At 46.8% G+C, this 25,454-nt stretch overlaps 1 protein-coding gene across 1 annotated transcript; it reads right to left on the bottom strand.

Annotated features, from left to right (window-relative positions):
- Nucleotides 1–117: 117 nt before the first annotated feature.
- Nucleotides 118–25,074, bottom strand: SUSD3 (sushi domain containing 3). The gene is made up of 5 exons (XM_042880539.1): nt 24,990–25,074; nt 12,093–12,281; nt 10,488–10,635; nt 7,691–7,855; nt 118–510 (listed from the first exon to the last, which is right to left on the bottom strand). Exons 1-5 carry the CDS (start codon nt 25,072–25,074, stop codon nt 297–299), a joined length of 801 nt encoding a protein of 266 aa, XP_042736473.1. The 3' UTR covers nt 118–296.
- Between the last annotated feature and the right edge of the window lie 380 nt (nt 25,075–25,454).

Raw genomic sequence — 25,454 nt, 5'->3', positions numbered from 1 at the left:
CTATGAGGCAGAGACACAAACCGGCTCCCATTCCTCTCTGGAGGTACACAAAGCCATGGTGCTCTGCCACGGCCACAACACACAGCGCACTGCAGAGAATGGCTGCTGACGGCCAGCCTCAACATTCCTTATTTTATTTATATCAGACCTCAAAGTATTCCTGTTAAATAACCACTTTGTAATATATAAAACTTCCAGATTCAAATGAATAGTTAACTTCCTGCGTTATCTTTAAGGCACATTATTTTGATCCACTTCTTTTTGGTCCAGAGAAGCAAGTGCACTTCAGCCAGCAGCTAGCCAGGTATCTGACACCTGGGTTTGTTGTATCTGTCTGTGTGTCCATAGACCTCAACCACATGGACTGAATTCACTGTGTGCAGAGCAGTGCTGTGTCCCGGCACTGTGGGTCTCTCAGGTGTGCTGCTGCTGCTGCTGAGCTTGGGCAGCCGCTCACTGGCTTTGCAGCGCCCCGAAGCTGCCGTGTCCCGAGTCCACTCCTCCTGGAATCTGTAGGCATGAAGGGAAAAGTTACTTCAGTTTTGCTTGCTCTAATGAGAATACAGAACCTTCCAATCTGTTTTATTTGCATATCGGGCACTTTGCAAACTGCTTGTGCTGTAACACAGGGACTCGCCTCTTCCAGCATTAAAAGCAGTAGGTGGCAATGGTGCAAATAATTGAGTTTGTAAAAGCTGGTGCAGTCCTTGGAAAGATCTGTGGAGTTGGAGCAGATGTCATCTTTTTATTTTCAATAAAATGAGCTTCCAGGTTCAATTTAATGCAGTGCTAACTACAGAATACTACTAAGAGCACTTGAGTGCTGTGAGTGGTGCAGAGGAAAGCCCTCGCTTGGTTAGAGGGGAGTGCAGCAGTCTGTGCACTTGCATCCTGGACAGCCTGGCCTTATCCTGTGCACATCCTATGCAGCCTCTGTGTGCTGCTTGCATTGGCTGCAGGAAACCAGCAGGAGCGCTCGCGGGAAGCATGCTTCTTACAGGAATGCACAGAATCACAGGGAAAGGGCAGAAAATAAAAGCACTGTTACAAGTAACTGCTCTGATACAGACACTGCAGATACATCTGTCTTGTAGAGGACATTAAATCTCCTCCTTCACTGGAAAGCTGTTACGAAACTACTTGGGGCGTGAACTACAGCCAGGTAGTGTAAAGCATCTGAAACCACCTCTGCTTTCAATCCGGGATGGCACTGATCAGCACAGAACAGAACGCAAGGAGGTGCCCAGGTTAGCAGGGAAAATATGACCCTTTTGGCCCCCTAATGCTAGTTTTCAACTGGGCTACTCCAAACCATCTAGTCAGAAGGTTAGAATCCCTGTGTTCCTAGCTGGAAACATGAGAGCATCCAGGAGTGTCATATGCTGAATATCCCACCTAGATGCAAATACTTGACATTTGAGAAATAAGTGCAAATTGCTGACACAAAGGAGCAAGGCTTTGGTTGGTTGGTTCTGCTTTCTCTTTCACTGCATTTTTATTTCTCTTACATTAAGTAAACAGGAAACGTGCCCTGTAACTCCTGCCACTGACACAGGGCCCCAAGACTAAACCACAGCCCACTTCCCCCGCCTGGCAGTTCTGTGAAATAGGTGCATCAGAAGGTGCTGAGACTTCAGTGGCAGAGAGGTGGTGGAGCACAAAGCACCATGATAACTGATAAGGGGAAATGAATAGAGAATCTCAGGTTGGGACAACACAGAGTGCAGCTGTCTATATAAAAAGCACATAAAGGCCCCTCGGCTGTGCCAGAGTCTGCTTCCCCCCTCCTAAGAGCTGCACAACCAGACAGCCCTCACACAGGGAATGGCATAGATTGTGCACACTGTATGAGACACAGTCTGTGTTGTTTGCAGCTGCTTCACCAGATGCTTCTTGCAGTGGAGTCAGCTCTGCACTGCTTCCTGCAGCACTGCTGCTCTCCACACACAAGGATGTCATGCAGACTGCATCCCTGGGCAGTTGGATCCTCACACCAGCTGTGGGCTCAGACAGAAGAAATGGAAGCTCAGAGGGAGAAATGAGCTCAGCTCTGCCCCTTGTGCAGCCAGCCTGGTGCCAGGTCACGGCATGCAGAGCTCAGGCACAGCCAGAGACCCAGCTCGGCGTGTAGGACAGCAGCATCTTCAGCCAAGCTCAGGCAGTCTGACTTCTAACATGAAATCTAATGAAAACGCAGAACCAGTGTGAGCTCCCACAGCCCTTCATGGTGCACCAGGTGCAGAAGACACTTTGGGGACCCCGACTGTCTTGCAGGAAGTCACTACTGTAGAAGTTTTGGAGCCTTAATTCTCCCTCTGATGCATCCCCTCGCTCTGCAGCTCCTGGTGGGGGGCTGTGACAGTCTCAGGCTATTCTGGTGTCTTCTACTACTATTTGTGTTTTCCATCCAGCCCTGCAGCACTTTGTCTCTCAGCATGAGCACTGCCCCTCATTGCAGTAAACTTTTACCACAGCACGCTGCCAGCAAAAGGCCATCAGATCCTTCAGCTTTGTAATCTCCTCTACTAACATGTTTAGAGGGGGAAAGCAGCTGGGAAACTGCCCCGATGGGACAGAGGGAAAGATGGGAACGTGGCCAAGGGTCTTTCCCCCTCTGGCCAACAGCCATGTCCTCCATGGGCCTGGGCACACGCTGACACTGTTCAGAGCAACACAAGGTTCTGATTTGCACCTCCGGTGGAACCCCTTATAAAAGGTAGTGGAAAACTTCAGCCTCACTACATCAAAGGGAAAAAGAAAATACACTGTTTCACTGTGGAGGCCAAAGCTATGAGCTAATTTTGCCAACTCTGTGCACTGCTTCTTGAGTCCACTCAAAACGCCAAGCTGCCTCTCCTACGAGCACATTAGCTTTTTTGGGGGAAATCTTTTCACTTGGACATCTTTTGTGTTGGATTGCCCTTACTTGCTCTATGCCAAGCACGCTGGTAATGCATCTTATAGTCAAAAAGGGCTCCAGCACAAAAATTCAGGTGCTAAAAATATCTTCTGTGGGAGATTACTCTAGCCTCTTTCTCTGCAGAAGAGATTTTTCTTGCTGATAATATGCTCCAGCTGCAGTGGATATGTGAAGGAGGACTTGAAGCCTACCGAGACGTGGGCTTTTCCATTTGACTCACTCCTGCAGTCAGATTGCTACTTCACAGAGAATGCTTTATAACTTGGCCTAGAGCTGTGTAAAATAATTCACCTCAAGAATAGTCCAAACGTTGCTTCTTCCAAAGGCTTTCACAGCGGGGGGAAAAATCACTAAGTTTTTTTGCTGATCTTTACATGTATTTTTTGAGTGAGGCTGGTTTCTATCTGGTTGTCCTCTCAGCTGACAGAGGAGTAAAAGGAATCATAGAATGGAATCACAGAATAGCTTAGGTTGGAGGGGCACCTTAAAGCCATGGGCAGGGCTGTCACCACCAGCTCAGGGTGCCCAGGGCCCCATCCAGCCTGGCCCTGAGCACCTCTGGGGATGGGACACCCACAGCTCAGGCAGCTGTGCCAGGGCCTCACCACCCTCTGAGTAAAAGATTTCTTTCTAACACCTAACTTAAATCTCTTCTCTTTTAGTTTAAAGCCATTCCCCTTATCCTATCACTATCAGACCATGTGAAAAGTCAGTCCCCTTCCGTTTGTAAGTTCTCCTCAAGTACTGAACGGCTGCCATGTTGCCTCCCTAGAGCCTTCTCTTCTCCAACCTTAACAAGTCCAATTCCCTCAGCCTTTCTTCAAAGGAGAGCCACTCCAGGTTCTTGATCATCTTAATGGCCCTGCTCTGGACCCACTCCAACAGCTCCGCATCCCTCTCATGCTGGAGGCACCAGGTCCAGACAATGTACTCATAAGAGCCAAGGAGAATTGGAAAATCACCTCCCTTTCCCTGCTGCCACCCCTCTGCTGACGTAGCCCAGGCTACTGCTGGCATTCTGGGCTGCAAGAGTACAACTGCTGGCTCATTTGCAGCTTTTTGTCCACCAGGGCCTCCAAGTCCGTCTTTTCCAGTTTACTCTCTCCCACTCTGTAAGAATGTCTGCAATTGCCCCAACCCAAGTGCAACATTCTGCACCTGGCCTTGTTAAACCTCATTAAACTGCCATGTGCCCACTTTCTGAGTATGCTGAGGACCCCCAGAATGGTGTCCTTTTCTTCTATTGTGTTAACTGCATCACAGGTTGGTGTCATCAGAAAACCAGCTGAGGGTACACTTAATCCCACTGCCAATGTCTTTGATAAAGATGTTGAAAAGGAGTCAATCTCCAGGTGAACTCAGCTCTCCCTCAGCATGAAAACACTGGACTGTCCCTTCTCCCTTGGACTCTCACTGCTACTTCCATGCCTTTCCTGCATGTCAGTGTGTAACTGTGCCATTGGTACAGCCATGTCTGCCTTTACTGCCCTCATGTGCCAAAAGCAGTTTGCTGCCTGCCACCACGCTGGCTTTGTGAGCTGGTGCACATGTTAGTGATTTGTCACAGAGGCACCACTGCCTCGTGGAGAAGAGGTGGCTGCTGGCTCAGGCTGCCCAGCTTTCCTGGCTCCAGGCAGGGATCCCAAGGCAACAGACTCAAATTTACTTCAATTTACTCAAATTTACTGCTCAGGAGCTTACCCATTTGAAAAACAAAAACAAAAACCTCTTAAACTTAGAATGGTACTTTAAGTACTGATGTCTGATGTCCTCATGAGACCCATGGTGATCATCTAATCCAAAGCAGCGTGATGCTGTCTGCCGTTCTGAGGACGGTCTTTCACCTTGGATGGATGAATTTAACATCCTTGGTTTCATTCTGCCACAATTCTGCAAGCATTGCGCCCTGGCTGCCAGGATGCCCATAGGCTGCTCTCATCTCCTGCAGCTGAGGATCAGCCTTCTGCTAATCTCCAGCCCTGTTTCATGCAGCAACTTGCTGCCTCTGCTCCAACCTTCTGGGGGAAGCATATCCCTCCCAGTACCCTGTGCCTTGTAACTTGCTGTTCCTACTCAGTGTTAGTGAACTATTCCAATATTATAAAAGAGCAAATAGGCTTACAGCTCCTGCATGTATGAGCTGCTGCTAAAATTTGCTATTTTTAACCTCCTTATGGCTCCTTATACCCAAGTGAAGCAGCAGCATCAACAGAGACTACACAGCCATTAATGATCCCAGGTATTCGTAAACATGTTTCTCAGCATTTTAAAGCAATTTGTTCACACACCCAAGAAGCCAGAATGGGGCTCATTATAGTTACAGCAGCTGTCATTAAAATTCAGTGTTTTCCAGTGAAACTACATATTCATCACATTTGTTCCACACTTCAAACATGAAGGGATGAGGACCTCGTTTTAGGGCAGACAGGATCAGAACAACACATTGGAGCCTGAGTTGTCCAACAGCCAGGTCCTGCATTATTTATAACTTTCATGTCAGCATTTTGGATCTCTGTTATGGTACCTCATTACAGTCAAATTGATCTCATCAGCAAACTAAGGCATCACTTCAACAGATGATAGCATTGTGCTCCTGAGTTACTCTACAAAATATAACCTGTGTCTTGCCTTGCCTGAACGAACTGGCTTTTCATTGTATTTGTTACTAAAGCACATTTGTTCCTTAAAGCAGCAAATCAAACCGTTTGGTAGACAATGTACATAGGCAAGATCTGGATCAGTCTGAAAGGCTGTTCTCATCTGAACAATGATCAGCCAAGACATCTCTGGAGCACAGCATGCTGAGACCTCACCTAGTTGTGACACGCACCATTCTGTCCTGCAAGGGGTGCAGAGCTGACAGACCACTTGTTGTCTCTGAGACTTGGCACGAGACACGTTATCATCATTTCCACACCTCATCCTCTGTGTATATCCACTTAACAGAAATAAACAGGAAAAGGGAACAGCTTTTACTAACCCTGATTAAGTAGACCTTATTCGGGTGAGAAAAGAGAGTGTGGTAAGAACTGATAACAGACCATGCTTGTTCCTAGAGCAATACCAAAACCATTTTATTTGGCCTGTAACAGTTTGGATACTATGTCCGATTAGAAACAGTATCTGTTCTTTATGAGAGAAACAGCTAGACCCCTCCTCTGCTGTGCACAGCATGATACCCCTGTTCTTCCAGCTGATTTTTGCTCCCCGGTCATTAGCCAGGATCACATCACCTCTGCATCCTGCAAAGCAAGCTGATGTGGCTGACAGTGGCCTTGTGCATCAGGAGGTGGGTATGTGCCCCAGTGCCCAACACAGCATCTCTACTGTTCAAGCAGTAAAAACAGAGCTCGCAGGCATTATCCTCCTGCCCTCTGTTTCCCCACTGGGGAACTGCACACCCTTCCAGTTTTCTAAAGAAATAATCAAACTGTTTAGTTCTGGCCCCAGAGAAGCCACTTATCCAGAAGAATTGTGTATTCCCTGCTTGTTTCAGTTAAGAAAAGATGTACAGAATTCGGTAAACATAACACAGCAGCTTCTGCCCTGTGGAGTGGTGTAGATAAGCAGCAGAAGGAGCTGAGACTCCAGCAGAGCTCTAAGCCCTGTAGATAGCCCTGTGTTTATTTATCCCTGCTATTTTAAAAGCAGATTACACTTTTTCAAAACATTTACACTGTGAAAGACTGAAGTTGTCCAAAGTTAAAAATTGCATCGTTAAGACTTCTGAAAACTGTTAAGGTTATAAATTTCATTCAATTAGCTTTATACATCTTTCTGAAAACACCCAAAGCTAAGGATTGATTAAACAGCCATCAGACTTTCATGTAAGTGCTCCATTGGAATAAAATTTCCAGCTGCACTATGACATGGAAGCAGGTTTGCAATCTGCATAAAGCTGTTTTCTGCAGGTAACCACTACAAATCACAGGTATTGCTGTTCAGAAAAGCTCTACAAAGGAGCAGTGAATTAAAAGCAAACAAGGATCGTGCTGTATATACCATACACAATGACAAAGGAGCACTCAGAGGTTATCAAAGGCACAATGACATGTATTTATACAGATGGTACAAATTTCTTTTGCTGGTGACAACACATCTGGACACATTCAGAGGTGTTTTTGAACCAATAAAAACACCTCTGCCCACCCCACATGCATTCACACCACAGGGCACACCTCGTTTCAGCATGGACATTTCTCTGGGCAGCCACAAGGTTGGATTTCCACCATGGTGGCATTTATGGGGCAGTGGCACACTGCAGCTCAGGATCCCACTGTGCTTCCCTGCACATACTGACTGCCATGTTTCTCTGGAGAGCCCTCCAGGCAATGAGGAATGGGAACACCCTGGGCTGACCCTGGTTAGCTCCTCTCCTAAGGCTCTTAGGCAAGCTTGCTACCACGCAACCACACAGTGTAGCCACTTACCTGCTGCTGTTTAGTATCCACTTAACAAAGCCAATTAAAAACCTTTCTCCACTTAACCTGGCGCAACCTTCTCTGCACGTCAGGCTTCACCAAGCACTGCTGTGAATAACCATGTGCTCAGCTTTTCTGCTCTGCCACCTTTGGGCAACACAACTCCCACAGCACAAGCAAGCTCAAGGAAACCCATATGTTCTGCCCCAGCAGGTGAGCCTGCCTACTCCAGGTCAGTGCTGCTGCCATACCCTGACCTCCTCAGAGCAGTCTGCTAAGCACATCTTTAGCGAATACTAAAATTTCTTCAACAACCTCATTCAAAACCACTATATTTTAACAACCTTACCTGTAGAAGCCTTGGTTGTCATATGCCATGTTAATCACATCGTCAAATACAGAATTATTCCTGAGTTTCTTGTTGTTGTTGTTATTCCTTCCCTTATAACCAAAGTAAGCAGCATGCATGTTCTCCAGTTCTTCAGTTCTGAGCTGATACCACAGCTGCATGTCCCTGTGAATAAAGCAAGGAGTAAAACAGCACTGTGATGAACAGCTGCATACCTGAGCTTTTATCTGACCACAGATCTACAGGAGTTTAAATCTAAATCCACGTCTATTATCTCACTAGCCGTGAGGGGGCTGGGGCATGTGTCATATGGGGAGCAGCTGAGGGAGCTGAGATTGTTCAGTCTGGAGAAGAGGAGGCTCGGGGTGACCTCATTGCTCTCTACAGCTGCCTGATGGGATGTTGTGGTGAGGCGGGGCTCAACCTCTTCTCCCAGATAACAGCAATAGGATGAGAGGGAATAGCTTCAAGTTTCAACAGGGGAGGTTCAGATTGGGTATTAAGAAACATTTCTTTTCCAAAAGAGTGATCAGGCACTGGAACGGGCTGCCCAGGGAGGTGGCGGAGTGACCATCCCTGGAGGCGTTCAATAAACATTTAGATGTCGTACAAAGGGACATGCTTTAGCGGGCACTATTGGTGGTAGGTGGACGGTTGGACTAGATGACCTCGGAGGTCTTTTCCAACCTTAATGATTATATGATTTTATTGACTTCTTGAAGAGAAGAATGTGTTTGGTTGCCTTCAGAATTTCCTCCTGGATGTGCCCAAGGCACTTGTCATACTGCTTTCTCCAGCTCTAGGGTTTAAAAGAAAAAAAATCACAATTGCTTTTCCTGTTTTTAAAAGAGTTCTAACATTCAGAGTCACTAACAATCACATTGGCTGCTGGGATGAGATTAGATTGTGAGAACTGGCAATGCTCATTTCCATGACTTCTCCATCCTCTCAGGATGCAATCCTGCTTCTACCAAAGAAAATGGGTGCTATGCTTGTGCCATGGGGTGAGGTCTGTTAGTAGGCTATGCTATGGGAGGGTATTTGGACGCCTCTGTCTGACATCTCCCCAAATGCAGGGACAAAGCATAGCATGGCACGTCCTGTTGGATCATCAGAAACCTTACAAGCAGGCTTGTAGGCAGAGGTGACCTTTTTTAGCAGATCTACTATGAGAGCCAGAAAAAGCAGACAGGTAGATTTCAAAGCTGAAGGGGAGATGAGGACACATTCCCTGCTCTGCAGATACAGACTGCCTTTTCTTTCAGAGATGGCCTAAAAGACACTTATTTAACCAGCCTCCTCCTAAGTGTTCTCACTTTGTATTACCAAACCTGCATCTCCTCTTTGGATCAAGAAACACTTTGTGAATCCAGAGGTTGGTCCTCATTTTCCCACTACATCAAGTGATCTAACAGAAGAGGCTCCCTCTATGTGCACTTGCTCAAGCTCTCAGACACCCAGCTGCAGTAAGGCTACTGCCACAGGACAGAGGGCAGCAGTACACTGGGAAGCAAAGGGAACCATTTGGTGTCCTGGGGCAAAACTGGGTAAAAATGCCCAGAATAAAAGTCTGTTTCTCTGGTAGGAGAAAAATAACAAGACATCAAAGTCATGCGGATGGCTAATTTTGACAAAACTTCAATTTAAATAAATGAACAACAAGGACTTTGATATGAATAGTCTTATCAGAAAGAAAAGCAGCAATCCTGAAAATGCCAGTCATCCTTTTCATTTCAAAATTTATTTCATGCTGTGAGTGAAAACCTAATACTATGAATGACACCAAAGGCTTCTTTGCCATGCAAAATCCTTTCAAGGGAAATGAGGAAAAAAAATTCATATTTTGGCTTCAGTCAGATTTTGAAATTACAGAATTTTTCCCCAAAGAGAAGGTCTGGCTCCCACCCAGGTCTGAATAAAACACAGCTCAGAGCACAGAGACCTTCACTTGGGTCCTCTCCGTTGCCTCACTTCAAATGCTTCTTTGAAGCAAGAGGTGGCTAAAAATCAACAAGTGCAGCTCATTGGCTTCAGCTGGGAGCAGCCAGCCCACTGGGAGAAGAAGGGAAAAGTGAGAAGGAAATGAAGCACAGGTGCACATAGAACACTTTTTGCAGCAGGTAAATTTGAGTGGATGCTCTCATGAACAACAACTGCTTGAATTTAGCATTCAGACACATTTGGTCACTCAGTCACCCTTCACAATAAGTTTTTATAATGGACTGGATGAATAAATTTTACTTCTTTCCTTGTCTGTTTGTAATTCTGCCCACTGTCTCGTGCTTCAAGCTGCATGACAAAATCCTAAGTCTTTCCAGCTCTCGTTTGTCGCATCTGTGTGACAGCACTAAGCACACTTTGCAGATGGTGAAGGCTTTGATGGTTTTGACATGGTAGATTGGATTTCCCAGAGGAGTTCGATGAGAGCAAAGGAATAAAAAGGAAGAGAGAGAAGAAGAGAAGCGAAGATACAGCCAAACTTAAGTAATTCAAGGAGAGAGAGACTGGGCCAGAGAGCAAGACTTGTATGTTCAGCTCCTGCATAATTCTGGGTAGATCTAGACCTGTCCAGGTCCACTTTAGTCATTCAATATTAAAAAAAATAGGCACCTAAATACTTCTGATTTTACATTTTCCTTTGCCTAAGTTCTCCTCTACAAATGAAGGATTAAGTAGTTTACATCATCATGGTGTTCTAAGCATCAAGTCCTGGAAAGGAGCTCTGTGCTATCACAGCAATGGAGTGCACATGGCATACACCTTTTATGCCAGGTCTAAAAACCTTCTCTTGACATACCTTTCAGTCCTTCTCCTTTCACTTTTCTTCACACACTTGATGAGACAACAGGTTAAAAAAGCCATGGACATCAGCAGAATGATGGCACAGCTCACGATGGAAGCAATCACTGCAACTTTAAATCCGAAAGTCTCATACTTCGATATGGCTGCAGCAAGGCAAACACAGGAGAACATTTCTGAGGTCAACACATTTACCTCTTATATTTTCATTAAACCATGCTGAAAACTACCTGCTTTACACTTATGCTAATAACAGCTCAGTGTTAAGCATGTGTTACAATATTGAAGTATCTTGGCTTCAACCTAAAGCTACACAGATCTTAAACTGGGCTAATTAAAAATTCCTGTTTATAAGTCATTGTTCACAAGTATTTTAGCATTGCAGTTAAACACAATGCCTTTAGCACTGCAACTAAAAAGCGCAACTTGGTCGGTCTAACAAATGCAGATGAGCTACCAGACTGTTTTAATCAATGGTTGACAAGGAGTGGAAGTGCAAACACAAGCACTGAAGGGTATGTGGGTTTAAAGAAGCCTTTCATACTGAGGATGGCTCTATGTTTTGGTATGCCATATGCCAGGAAGTGACCAACTGGTCTTCCTCTGTTTGGGGATGGAAGGGTGGTATCTGTAAGGCTCTGTATTCAAGTGATCTGACATCAGAAATGAGTTTATCCAGACAAAAGAGGAGTGAGAATGCGGTATGACAAAGCTAACGCAGACCTCTGCCACCTCGTTTTGAGCTCTAAACATATCTCACTTCAGAACTCATCTAGTTCTTCTAACACGAATACCAGCACAAGGAATGGTTCAGCTCTACACAAAGTGGAGGGTTTCTGTCATTTATTTTCTTTACTGGAGTCTCTTAAATCAGAGATATGAACGCCTGAATTTCAGAAGGACTGATAAGAGTCTAAAGAGCTACCCAACTACCAATGATTTAAAATGATACAAATCTGAGATACCAACTGAGCTCCCCAATTCAGATACTACAAAGCTCAGCTCAGAGTACCATGCAGTAGATTTTTGCTCGAGTCTACTTCCAGTCAAATTACTAACTGTTTTATAATAAATAAGAAGAAACACAGCATGAAAGTTGATTAATGATGTGCCATTCAAATGCTATTTGTTAATATGGTAACTTTCCCATGCAGCTTCCCACAGGCAACAGCCTGATATTGTTGAAAAATATTGCTGTGCTTCTTTTACAGCAAGTTATCTTCAGAAATGAAAGCCAGCAGATTAGAGGTCTGCAAATACATTTGCAGATTAGTTGGTCATATCTCTACAAGAGATGTTCGTAAAGAACAGAACACCCTGTAGTTACAGAGCCACGTTTGTTCCGGGTGCAACTCTACCAGAGCCGGTGATGTAAGATCAGGCAGAAATCCGATGGAGTCTTTTCTATGTCACAATAATTAACGATGTCAGAACACATATGGAGCGCAATTACAGTCAGCGGGGGCAACTTTGAAGGAAATTGAATTTGTCTTTTTTCTTGCACAGATGTCTAGAATTAATCCTCAGGTTGTAGGAGATGCACAAAGCTAAATAACTACACTGCAGCCCAGAGGGACTGGGAATGGTTCTGGAAGAGCCTTACGCTTGCAGGAGGGCACTTCTGCCGTCCACTGGGTATCGTTCCCCTTCCATATGCAGGTGATGACGCCCGGCCCCTCCAGCTGGTGCTCAGCCACACACTGGAAGGCGATGACCGTCCCGACGGCTGTGCCATTGCCATGAATGATCTGCAGGGTGCCCAGCTGGGGAGGGGATACATGGCTGCACTGCCCTGCAGAACAAATACACAAGGCAAGGCAAAATGAGAGCAGAAAGTGGAGGTTCACTTTGGTTGGTTGATCATAATCATATTTTAAATCAGCCCAAGTTAATGGGCAAAGCAAGGAACAAAGCTCTGCACAGGCAATGTTGCTTGCTCTGCCAGGTGCCAGTCCATAGCCTGACCCTGTAACGCCAGCCAGAAGCTCCTCTGCTCTCCACCCCATGCAATGGGGTTCACTTATGATGCTACACAGCTTCTTTTACACAATGAACATTAAAACCAAACAAATAAAACCAGGCAAACTCAAACAAAACAGAATTTGATCTATGATTGGCATGGTCTCATTGGACACGTTCTCATATTGCTGGGCTCTGTGTTTAATTAAGTATTCAGGATGGCATTTTCCATTCAGGGAACATTCATGACACATCCTCTCTCACACAAACTTTCCAAGACCTAATGGACTGACCACATCCTCCAGCACCCCAGTCTATATGGTAGCCTCTTATCACAACCTTAAAGAATCTTCTCATGTTCAGAGACTACTGCACCTCTGCTAGCCCTGGCTAAGATGAGCTGACAACTCTTACAGCCTTTGCACATGGAGGGGAAAAGGAGAAAAGTGGCCAAAGAGAGACATCACATCTTCATCTCCATTCACAAACACTTCTGTATCACTCATGCGTTATACATTTTTTCCTTTTGGCTTTTCTCTTTCTATTTTTTGCAGCACATACAGCTGTTCTTTGAGTTATTCTCCTCTCAGCAACATACTGTCACCCGCTAGCTTTATACATCAAGTTTTGTTGCCACAATATTCCTTGTTTCATTCATTTTTAACATAAATGTTAATGGTCAGTCATGAAGGCAACACATAATATCCAACTATACTTCAATAACAACCACTGCATTTTTCCATTCCTGTACCTGTGCACTGACAGAACCCGAGAATTGCTTTATTTATTTACTTATTTATTATGTCTAACACTCACTTACTTAATAGCACCATTGCTTCTGCATCAGAAACCAAATTTCACTTCTCTCAGCTGATTTCCAGATGACTTCAGCAGGGCCACGGGCAGCTCAGAGGCAATGGGATTGCTCTTGCAAGGCCAGAGCGGCAAACACCAAGATGGCATAGAAAATAATAAAGGAGAGAAAAATATGCCTTCCACATGTACAAGTAGAAAGAAATTGAGAGTTTTAATAGTCTCCTCAAGAACACTTGGACAGAGCTGCAATGTTGATATCAAATCTATTTCATTTTTTCATACCAAAAAACCCTCCAGTCATTAATTAACTCTAAGCTGCTCCGATCAAACTGCAGGAGATGGGCTTACTACTGACTCATCTTCAGTCTACACTCTTAAAAAACCCAATCCCTGGAAAACCAAAACCAGAGGAATCTCAGCAAAACACCAATAAAACCACAGAGTCAATTACTGGTCTAATCTAAGTAAATACGCGCTGAGGACTGCATTTTAAAAACATGCCTTTCTTAATTCCATATAGGTTATTACTGCTCATTTTGCCTTCTCTTTCAGCCCCTCACAATGGCAGCAACTTGCCTTTACAAGAGCAAACCTTTTCTAGAGTGTCATTTCCCTTATCTCCTGTCCTTCCTTCCAACATCTGACGCTGGAACACACTGATGTGTGAGCTGGACCATCTTCTACCTCACTTTGGAGTGGGACCAGCTTCTCTCTTCACCTTAAACACCCAAGATGCTCTGAAAAGCCATAAGCATAAGCTGCAAAAGACCCACATCATTGCATTTTACAGTTTCAAGGCATATTTAGGTACCAGATCACATACTTAGAGCTCATTTAGTGACACTTCTAGCTGCAAGAGATGCAGAAAGTATCTCAGAGCCAAGTCCGATTCAAGTTACATTTCCTCAGCCTCCTAAGCAGTCCTCATTAGACTCTTTCAGCAGACTCGCCATTTTACCTGGAATCATTACACAGCCAAAGAACAGATAATTTATCTCTTGATGTTTTCTTCCAAGTTTTTCTTTTTTTTTAATCTTTAATCCACCATTGGTCATCCTGACTAACACATGGCTGTTGCCAGCACTTTCACACTTGCCTGCATTGTCCTTGCCCATAATTGCATATGTTGAATGATTAAAACCTCAGAATGTCAGTGACCTTTCGTCATTATTATTTAAAAATACTTCCTTCACTTGATCACTGCAGAGATCTGCAACAGCCACTCGTTTGCCAGAGTGCCATTAAGCTGTGGTTATTTCCTTGCTTTGGCCAGGGCTGTAATAGCATTATGTCATCCCCAGATGACATTCCTGCACAGATGTAACTGAGGCAGTAATTCTGAGTCTCCTCTTGACAACATCCAATAAGTGATAAAATTTTGAAAGCTCCTATGCTTGTGTTTACACAGAACCTTAGCTAAACGTTCATCACCTGTACTCCACATATCTGCATCTGGCCATACAAGAAATGCTGTTTCTTCTTCTTCTTAGAGCTTTTCAATACCATTTCTTCTTTGGCCCGCATCAAAACATTAAAGGCTTTTTTTTTTTTTTTTTTTTTTTTTTCCCCTTTAAATAAGAACTTTTATTGAAAGACACAGATGGGATTTTTGCCAGTACGAGCTTCTGAATTTTATCCAAGTTCAGATTTAAAACCACTGGATCAGATTTGCCCTAATTTTCTTTGGCAATAGTCTTCTAATAATTCATTTGTGAATCTCTCTTGTGAGCTCCAGCATCCCTTTCTATTAATGATCCATGAAGTCCTTGCAGTTACTCATTGCACCCACTCTTCTGCCAGCTTACTTTTATCCTTCCACTTCTTGAAAATTACCGTTTCAGTGTGCTTCCACCCTCGTATCTGTACAAGGAGATGTTCTGCATGGATCTAGCCTTTGAATGCTCTCCAGGCATGCTTGTTTGACAACACCTGCTACAAGGAGGAATTTTTGTTTTCAGCTGAGGTCTGTGATGGAGGCTGCATTTTCTGCTGAAGTAAAACACCAACACTGCACAGACACTCGCACTGGCCAGGTTTACATCTTGATTTGTATTTATTTTCTAAATATCTAGAAAATATCAAGCCTTGGATTGCAATAACTGTCATTAGTCAGAAATGTAATGTCAAATAAGAGCCATAAATATTGCTTATTTCACTTTTGCAACAGCTGAATCTCAAGCCCCACAGAGTGATGCTTGGCAGGCAGCACTTACAGCTGGGAGGACTGTGCAAGGCATTACCGTGAGCCTATCAGCCATGTGTGAGTAGTTCACAATAAACATCCCCAGCCATGATGTGCTGTTCAGTTTTGATTAGCTTCATGGCTTCCCTCCTAGATTTGATGTGTCTCCCAAACCTAGTTCCCATGACTCATAAGTTGTTCGCCAGTCCCAGGTTGTGCTCTGCTTACATTTTCAGATACAGGCTGCTACTTCTAAGCACAAGAAGAAAACTCACTCACCCCTACAAAGCAAAGGGTGAAAATCACTTCTTGATTTTGAGCTCTAAGAGAAGCTGTGAAGAGAACTGCTGGCTCATTCACTCACTGCACAGGACTCACAAAGCACCTCATCCATGCTGCCCACCACCCAAAGCATTGCTTCAGCTGCAGTCATCGCAGACCAGAGGCCATCAATGGGCCAGTTTGGGCATAAGGAGCCAACTACCTTAAGTATCCTATGGGCACACATGCACGCCCTCGTAAAGAAAGAGATCCTTCATACCATGCATTTCTTCAGTTCACACTAAGAGGATATTTGACGCTCAGAAAGTGTCAGAATCTGAAGCTGCTGTCTGAAAAGACAGGAGGGCACTGGCTATAGCAAATAAACACATTATTTCACATGACAAATAACTGCCCCCAAAGTAAAAAGACTAAAGTTGAGCATGCTCTGTTAATTCTTAATTCACACAAACCACTGAGTTCAGAAACATCCAAATATATAATTTCCAGGTGCTGAAACTTAAAGAGTAATGTGAGAATTAAGACAAAATAATCCAAAAAGCCTCTTTCCATGCAGACACAGGGTCATCTGTATTGCAAAATCAATTCGTCAGGAAGAGTTACCATATGGTTTCATTGTCAGCATGCTGCAGATTTATGTTTTGCTGATAAGGAAACAGAATGAGAGAGTAACTGAAGAACGCTTGCCCATTACACATTGCCTGTGCTCCTTCTCCCTCCACACAGCAAAACACAGCAAATGGAAATCAAATACATTGCATACGTATATGCCAAAATGATCTAAAATACAGCAGCAGCTATCTGAAAGCATTTTGTTTAGATAGCCACTTGCTGTCTGTGCAGAAATAGAGCCATCCATGACTTCGCCTCATTATTTCCATACACGCATAATTCAAGCTTTTGCTTTGCTTATTGTTGACTACTTAATGCAACTAAAACATGCTGTAATAGCCAGATGCCAGAAATAGACAGAACATTAGGTTCTATAAAACCCGAAGAAACTCAGCAGGCTGATGATATTATTTCTGCAAGTCTATTTTCTTAGAAAAGCACGCATTAGAAATTACTGTTCCTAAAGTCACAGGCGTAACGTCAAACATCCGCAGCAAGCTCGCAGAGGAGCTCTTGGAAAAGCTTGCCATGGGAGAACGAAGGAAGAGAGGGAAGAGAGGGAACACACCCATAACCCACACACCTCCAAAACAGATGAGGACCAGGCAGCATTCCCTGTTACTGTGTACCAGCAGCTAAAGATCTGGTTAGCAAACTGTAATTAGAGATTAAGTTAACCATTTTGCAGCCAACAGACTCTAACTGGATTGCATACATAAGAGGAGCCCATTTGCCATCACATGCAAGCCCAAAACTCAGAGAGAGTTCAGCTTGCTCCTCTCGATGGCTTTCCCTCATTCTTTCCTGCTGAAAACTGACTTTTCAACACACTGCTTGCAACACAGCAATGATGGCAGAGCATGGTGGCACAAAGGGAGCTTCCCTTTTGGTGGCCCATTCAGGGCTATGGAGAGCTGAGATCCATTCAGACCACAGGACCTGAAGGGTCAGAGCAGGGACAGGAGAAGGGACTGATGGGCAGATTCCCTTCTGTCCTCCCAGTATTTTTCATCTAGATTTTTGCCTTGGTGCATCAAACAAGCTGCAGTGAGATTTAGGAGTCAACACTAAGCACTTCCCAGCTCTGAAATGCTCCCTGTCTGCAGGGCTGTGAGCAGCTTTAATCCATGCCAAAGCCAAGTCACACATCACCGAGATGCTAGGTTAGGGTGTGCTGACAGCACGCACAATCCACTCCCATTTCAAACATAAATAACATTTGGAATTGGTGTAAAATGATTCTTATTTGCGTCTTTCATGTTACTCTTAAGCGAGGATTTGTTCCAGTCGCTGTACTGCCATCTCTGTGATTGATTTTTTTTTTTGCCAATTTACATCAAAGTCAGGTTATTCTCATCTGTAGATTTTACTCTGGGATCTAGCAACAAGGACAATAATGAATATGTTTCTTATGGGAAAGATTAATTGAGAAAAAAGAACTTGATGGAAAATGAGGTATTTGATGAAGGCCCCAGTAAAGCAAGAAACAAGAACAGATGGGTTTTCTGCACATTATTACCCTGTTTTCCAACAGAACTGAGAAAGTGGGTTATGGCACTTCTGAAGAGTTAACAGTTTAACTGAACAGGAAGGGTCCACAAGGCAAATGTGAAGCATTCATCTCTCCCTCTTTTTTCCATATTATTGCTCTTATTTCCATATTAAAAAGAATGAAAGTGGAAAAAATAATAATCAACCAAGCATCCACTATGGAGCACACCAGAACTGTGCCTTGACGTGAACTGTTCGCAAACAAAAAAGACCCGACAGCTGCTTTTTGACTGCTCAGTGAATGGAGCTACTGATGGGCTCCTCAATTTGTCACCCCAAAGCAGGTGATAAATAAACAATGCAACTTGCAGAACACACAGTTTGTGCCCTACTTTCTAAAATGAAACTCAAAAGGAGATAAAATTATAAGGAATAATTTGAATTGAGCTTTTCACCTGCACTTGCTCAGACCCCGATTGTATAAGATGTGCTGAGGCAGATGGAGCTAAATAAACTGAATAAACTGTAGAGAAGACTCTACAGAATGCTGGGAAATCCACATACCAAGCGCCCAGCTTGGTAGTTAGCACCTCACTAACATGGATCAGGTATTGGTGGGAAAGCAGGCAAGCTTTAGGAGCCTCCAATCTTCAGCAAACCATTCACCATGCTCTCCTTATCTCAACGCCCTCCCTTCTTGCAGAGATAACCAAGAGCCCATGAACGCTAGCAGCCCTGCCAGTATTTACAAGCAGCTTCATTCTCTTTACCAGCAAGTAATCACAGGCCAAAAAAGAATGGGTGAACACAGCAAACGGTGTGCACACCTCAGGCAGGAAAGCAGAGCTCAAACCATTCCTATAAAAGGCTTTATGGACAAAAACTGATGATGCCACAATGTCAGAGCTGAGCACTTTTTACATTATATAAATACATATATATATATTGATTGACCATGTTGCTGATAGGCATTTCTGAGGTCTGGAGACATCTCCAGGCGCTTTCTTGTAGAAATCTGACAACCTGAACCTTCTGACTAAAAGCAGATGCTCTGGTGGAATCAGCCTTTCACTTTTGTTCCCTTCAAAATGCCAAAACCACATTGTCCAGCCAGTTCTAACACAAATACATCACTAGCACCAGTCCTATCAGTGGCTCCAAGACAAGGCCTTGCTGTCAGAAAATGCTTCATCTCTGTGGCTTTTCACCTGCACAGTGGTTTAGCACCCCTAAGGAGGTGCTAAAACCTGTAAAACCATTTGGCTTTTTCTCTTTATAGGAGATGAATTTTTTAATTTTTATTTTACACACCTAACTTCAGCGATTTTACATTGAACCTGCAAGCAAGCAGGTACAAATCCAAATCCTGCCATACATTTGAGCAGGGCAAGGGCTGCTGCTCTCACTGCGGAGCGCTGCCAGGTCCCCCTGGATCCATATGGCAGTGCTGTGGCACAGCCCCAGGATGCCCCCCACTCACTACCAAGTGCAGCCACACACTGGGCACACCTCACTGCAGCTGAGGGCTATCTGCCTCGAGCAGCTGGCATTGTCACTGATAAGAGCAGATGAAGAAGCTGCTCACTCCCACATGACAACTGCCCCATGACAACCTCTGCTGGATGGCACTGGAACCTGGGTCTGAGCTAACTGCAAAACCCACCCCAAAAGGAGAGCTTGGGAAGATGAAAAAAGCTTTTTGCCTTAAATAGAAGCATTCACTTTTGGCCCTAAACAACTGGGCATAAGAACTCTATTTGCACAAAACATTTATTTGAAAAGAAACCTTCTGCCCATCCCCATGGCTTCCAGCTACAGGAACCTACCTGAGCGTTGGGTTTGCAGCCTGCACTTCTCCCCTTTACTGTTCCTTTCTCAGTTTGCTATTTGAAGCTGCTAACTGCACACCAGAGAACTGTGTCCTGACACTCACAACTGTCAGCAAGAATTTCTGTGAATAATTGATTTTTTTAGACACTGGTCTGAAAGAGTTAGCAATAGCACGCAATTTACGGTGCTGATAGAAATCATTCATGAACTGAGAAAATAACAGTCAGATTTAAGAACCTCCTGCATGGTTTCATGGCTTCTGGTCTCTCCCATCTCCCTGCTGCCAGGCCGTCTCTTCTGGCCAGGTTGTGCCGAGGGCAGTGATTCACAGTGGCAATCCATCAGCACAGCTGCTCGCGGCCTCCCCAGCCCTAGGAGCCAGTGGAAGATGACATGAAGATGGATGGGGACAGCAGCGTAAGGACAAGGAACCACTCCATTGTGTTTATGGTGTCGATTAAAGCAGTAAATGATTGCAGGTGGGTTACACACAGTGACAACTGGCTGAGGCAAGCAGACCAAAGGCAGCCCTCCTGGCACGGCACACATCCGCGACACTGCGGTCTGAGCCAGATACACTGCTGGCAGCTCTAGGAAGGCTGCATATCCTGGCAGCACAGCAGGCAGGGACAGCCCATAGCTGTATTTACAAAGAGGGAAAAACTTAGCTCTGTCTGCTTTAACAGTGATGGCTGTGCACTGCAGCTCCTCCTTGCTTGCACAAAACCACACTGTCCTAGAATCACAGTTTGAGTTAGAAGGGACTCTTAATGTCCACCTGGTCCAACTCTCCTGCAACAAACAGGGACACCCACAGCTCCATCAGGTGCTCACAGCCCCATCCAGCTTGACCATGTGTCCCTGGGATGGGGCACGACCACTTCTCTGGACAGCTTGTGACAGAGCCTCATCACTCTTAGTGCAAAGAACTTCTTCCTCACGTCCAATCTAAATCTCCCCTCTTTTAGTTCAAAACCACTTCCCCTTGTCCTATTACACAGACCCCACTAAAGAGCCTCTTCCCTTCTTTCTTACAGCCCCCTTAGATACTGACAGGCCACTCTCAGTTCTCCCTGGAGCCTTCTCTCCTCCACGCTCAACAGCCCCAGCTCTCAGCCTGCCCTCAATAGGGGAGGGGCTCCTTTACTGTGGCCCGTTAATTGCTTATGGCTGCACTACAGGAAAGGCAAGCAGTTAACCTGTCCTCTTCCCCTACACAGTGAGAAGCGGGGTGCTGGGCCGGCCCTGCACCTGCATATGGCTCTGCTGCCAGCAAACTGCTATCAAACCAGGCACCCATTGATTTATTTTGGTGAGCACTTGCTCTTTCTGCAACTTCTGCATTTCTCACCGTCATCTGAAGACAAAACAAAAAGCAAGGCAGGCAGGCTTCCTGCAAATGCAAAATCCTCTTCCCATCGCTCTTCAGGCCCACGGCACCAGTCCAAACTGCTTTGCACAGTAGCACAGCTGCTTATCTGCAACAGCATTTGAAAGACAGCATGACAATAAGAAGGCCAAGTGCAAACCAGCAACTATCCCACATGCTGCCTTGTCCCTGTCAATTGATTGAAGGCAAAATGCTGCGGTGCCAGCTCCATCAGCACTGACCAATAGGCTGAGTACATCGTGCTGATTTCTGATGGGAGCCCATGGGCCCCAGCTCAGCTCAGCAGGAGCAGCCAGGGCAGCAGGCCCACTTCAGTCTTGCCCACATCCAGCCCAGGGTTGAGTTTGGGTGGTTTGGGCTTTATGGTGTGAAGCTGACTTCTGATTTGTGAAACATCAGTGTGCTGGGTCCAAGACATTCGGCTCATTTCATTCCCTCACAGAAAGTTGTAAGCCTAGACATAATTCATCTCTATATCTAGGTAATTTAGAAGCAGCCTGGACAAGGTATTGGAGAATACAACAGGGAACAATCTTGTGCTGTGGAGGACTGTGGTAGACGACCTCATAACTCTTCTTCTCTATTTTGCACCATTCTAGAGTTTTCATGACAAGTACAAAAATCATTCTCTCAAAGCAATAACAATGCCTGGTGCAAATGCACAGCCACTGAGATTCGCATCCTGCAGTACAGGAGCTGAAGTGTGGCTGGAAATCTGTGACTGCCACTTCAGGTATCTTATTTAATAAAAGGTTTCACTTTAATCTCATGGGAGAAAAAGGAAATGGAGGTTACAAGCCTATGCACTCCAGGTCACCTCACCTTCTGCTCTGCAGGATGGAAATTCAGGATGAACATTTTCTCCGCCTGCCTAAAAACTGAGGTAGGGACCAGAGCAAGGAGCTGGGACCCAGCTCACCACAATGTGCAGCACTTGTGGCTCTGAAGCACAGCTTTGCCTTTGCTTTCCTGGAAGAGCAACCAGAAGCTCACAGTGACGCGTCTTCAGTTGCTGCACCGGCAGAGATAAACTCAGTGCAAAAAAACCTGCTTGTAACAAAAGAACCGATACCTCGAGGGACACCAAAGGCACACCCAGCCTGGTGCACACCAGCAGGGCCACAACAGCCACCCAGAGCACGTACACAGGGATATCTCCCCCAGCAAACTGCAGCCTAAGTCAGTCCCAACCCAGAGACGGGGCCTTTCCCTCAGAGCTGCCTGCCAGGTGACCTCTCCCAGGAGCCCAGCGGGACGCACTGCTCACAGCCTCCTGCAGCACACTGCCCAGCTGCACTGCAGGCAGTCTCCTTCCTGGTGCAGGAAGGCAGAGGGACAAAACTGAACCACAACTGCCAAGAGTTCAGCAGCAAGAGACCCATCTGGGCCACAGTCCTGCACAGAAATATTTCCAGCGTGTTTTATGTTTCTTTCCTCTGTTGGCTTTCTTTGTGGCTGCACTGATGTGCCGGCTCGGGTACCACCCAGCCGGAGCCCAGCACAGCCCCAGCGACACAACCAGCGCAGGGCTCGCTGCGGCTCCGCAGCCACGGGGCCGTCCCTGCCTTCCTGACAGGCAGGAAGCCTCAGTCAGCCCTTACATGAGCAGTTCTGCTGTTTCTCCAGACAGAGCCTGCAATCACTCTGCTGGGTCTGCACTCAGTACCCTGCGTGCTCTCAAGGTGAGAGTGAGGGAGGCAGCAGGAGTGGGAGGAGCCGGGCACACCATCACCACACATCTATCCTGCACGAGGCTGTCGGAGCCCTAAGTGGTCACGTATCAGGCTGCAATGAACTTCTCCTAACTTCTTTCCCATACACAGACTAATTCAAATGGAAACCTTGAAGCATTTCTGTTCATCCGCTGCAGGAGTGCATGAGGGCATCTGTCCGTGCTGCCATTCCGGGCTGGAAATATTAGTCAATCAAAGCAGCAATGAAAAATGATCACCAATAAGGACACGATAAATGAAAAACACAGTAGTTGTCATCAGCTCTCCCTAGAGGTCACTTCTCCTGCAAGTATCGCTGCATGAATAACATGTCCCACTTTAAATTAAGCATCCCAAGCAAGAGTTTAATTTAAAACTATACAAGTAGCTACAATTTAGCAATCTAAAGCACTCAGCCACATGCAGCAACCAATTGAGAAGTATGCAGACCTCCAGAGCGGTAGGGTGCAGAAGGAGCACTTGCAGAAGAACTGCTGACCCACTGCCAGCGAGCCCATTGGCCCCACAGCTGCAGACCTGCATGCAGGCACATCTATACCCTGCTCCTTTCAGCCCTTTTGACTCCAATTCAGCACCTCTCTGGGTCCTCTGGCCCACACCACTGGTGCAGCAGGTCTGGGGAGGGCAGTGCTGGTTGTTCTAGTTGGACCCAGCTGGGAGAGCACTGCACAGCCATCCCTGCCCTGATACAGGTTTCTCCCTTTCAGCCTCTCCACACAGAGCCCCAAAAATCCTTTTCTTTACTAACGGGAGAAATGTCTCCTGAACAGCACTGCAACGCACATAATGCTATATTCTCTTCTTCTGGCTTCAAAAGTACAGACTGTAAAATGCTCGTGTTTTCTAGGTGAGGAATGCAGTGATGCAGTTTGACCCCGCAGTCAGGTTTGCAAACACCCAAGGCATTAACTGAGGGGATTCCAGGCTGGCTGCCATTTGTTTGTCACGGATCCCACATCTCTGGGAGCCCTGCCACAGATCAGCACAGGACAAGATTATGTGGGATCAGAGGGCTGAGCACAACATGGGCCGTGCCCTGCCCAGTACTCCTTACTGCGGGCACAGCAGGGCACAACCAACACGAGCAGCCAACGACACACGATTTTACAGCAGACAAAAAGCTCAATAATTAGTAACAATAGCAAAAATTAGAGCAGCTCGCATTCGAATTGTTAATTCTCAAGCATGTTTCCCAGAGCCCGCTCCATATTTTGAAAATGAACTGCTCTATTAAATTCAAATTAAATGCACAGTTAAGCACATTTAAGCGGATGCGACCTAAAGCGCCGCTACGCCGTCAGCCCGGAGATGTTTGCTTCTTTTTGTCGACGTAATAAAACCCGGCTCATCGACAGCGCCCGTGAGGAGCGCACAGACAGATGAGACCACAGACAGACGGGCAGTGCGGGGACGGCTCCGCGTTCCGGGAGCGCTGCGTGGCACGGGGAGATGCGGAGCACCGCGCGCAGCAGCGCGGATGGGCGCGGTGAACCCCGCAGCCGCTCGGCCCCGCTGCCGCTTCCCCCCGCATCTCCTCGGACCCCGCGTCGTGCGGAGGTCACGGCGTTAGAGCCGGACCCTCTATCAGCTCCCATTACCATCAAGTTAATCGCCCCCAAAGAGATTCACAGAGGCTGTAGGGCTCCACAGGATCGAGTTGAGTAACGAAACTGGAGGATTGGATGGGGGACGGGGGGCGAAGAGGAAGCAAAAAACCGGTGATTCATTTCCCATTTTACTCCTCGGTGCAGCACCCTATTTCATTAAAGCACCGATATCTCCATTTTCTCCCTAGTCAACGTGCCTCTGTTGGAAGCTCCTTCGCTCCGCGGGCTCCCGGCGCAGCGATCGCTACGTGCCGGACCTTTTCCTCCAAGCGCCTCTCGCTTTCACGCCGCCCGACCCCCGCAGACCCGCGCCGCACCCGGGCGAGCGAACTCCCACCCTCCGGAATTCACCCGGTGCTGCCCATTTGGGGCACCGCAGCCTCCAGCGCGGGCCGTATCCCTTGACCGCGACCGGGGTGACCGCCGGAGCGTTCCTGTGCCGGGGGCTGAAGCGGGGACACCAGCCCCCGAGCGCCCGGCCCGGCACCCGCGGTGATCCCCCGTTCTCCGCCCGCGGCCCCGGCGGAGGACTGCGCCGTGCTCTGAGAGCTCCGCACCCCCACCCGGGCTGGGGTCCCGCACCCCGCCGTGCCCGTACCTGTGTACCCGCGGGGGCCGCCGCCGTCCCGCCCGGGTGCAGCGGTGCGCGGCTCGTCCGGCCCCGGCGCAGTGGCTGCCGGCATGGCTTCTCCGAGCCGCGCCGCACCGCTCCGAGCCGAACCCAGTCCAGCCGCGCAGCCCGGCAGGTGCAGCCCGCGCCGCTTCCGCCCGCCCTCCGCCGCCGGGCCGAGGGGGGGTCGGAGTCCCGCGGGAGCCGCCGCCAGCCCGCCTCGCCCCGCCCTGCCGGCACCCGCAGGGCTCGGAACGGGAGGAGGGGGAGGCGGCTGCCAGGGCGCTGCCCCAGCTCTTACCCGCGGGTTGACCCCCCCTGCGCTGACAGCCGCATCCCTCTGCCAGTTACCGGGGGCTCGGCACGTCCTGCTTAGGGCTTGTCCTGCTGTTACGCTGCGGAGCTGTGTGCGTGATCACGTACGTGCGGTGCTTGGTCTTCAAAGTTGTGGCT

The sequence above is a fragment of the Lagopus leucura genome, unplaced genomic scaffold (genome assembly GCF_019238085.1).
Source record: "Lagopus leucura isolate 7727_CA_CO unplaced genomic scaffold, USGS_WTPT01 Super-Scaffold_100026, whole genome shotgun sequence".
Lineage (NCBI taxonomy): Eukaryota > Metazoa > Chordata > Aves > Galliformes > Phasianidae > Lagopus > Lagopus leucura.
This window is presented reverse-complemented; position numbering and strand designations above follow the sequence as displayed.

Bases quoted from the DNA above. Each gene is read 5' to 3' on its own strand.
- SUSD3 (XM_042880539.1), bottom strand. From the start codon at position 25,074: ATGCCGGCAGCCACTGCGCCGGGGCCGGACGAGCCGCGCACCGCTGCA. The intron at 12,282-24,989 runs GTACGGGCACGG...TTTGTTCTGCAG, and splicing joins CGGCCCCCGCGGGTACACAG to GGCAGTGCAGCCATGTATCC. The intron at 7,856-10,487 runs GTATGTCAAGAG...CTTTATTCACAG, and splicing joins GAAAGGAGAAGGACTGAAAG to GGACATGCAGCTGTGGTATC.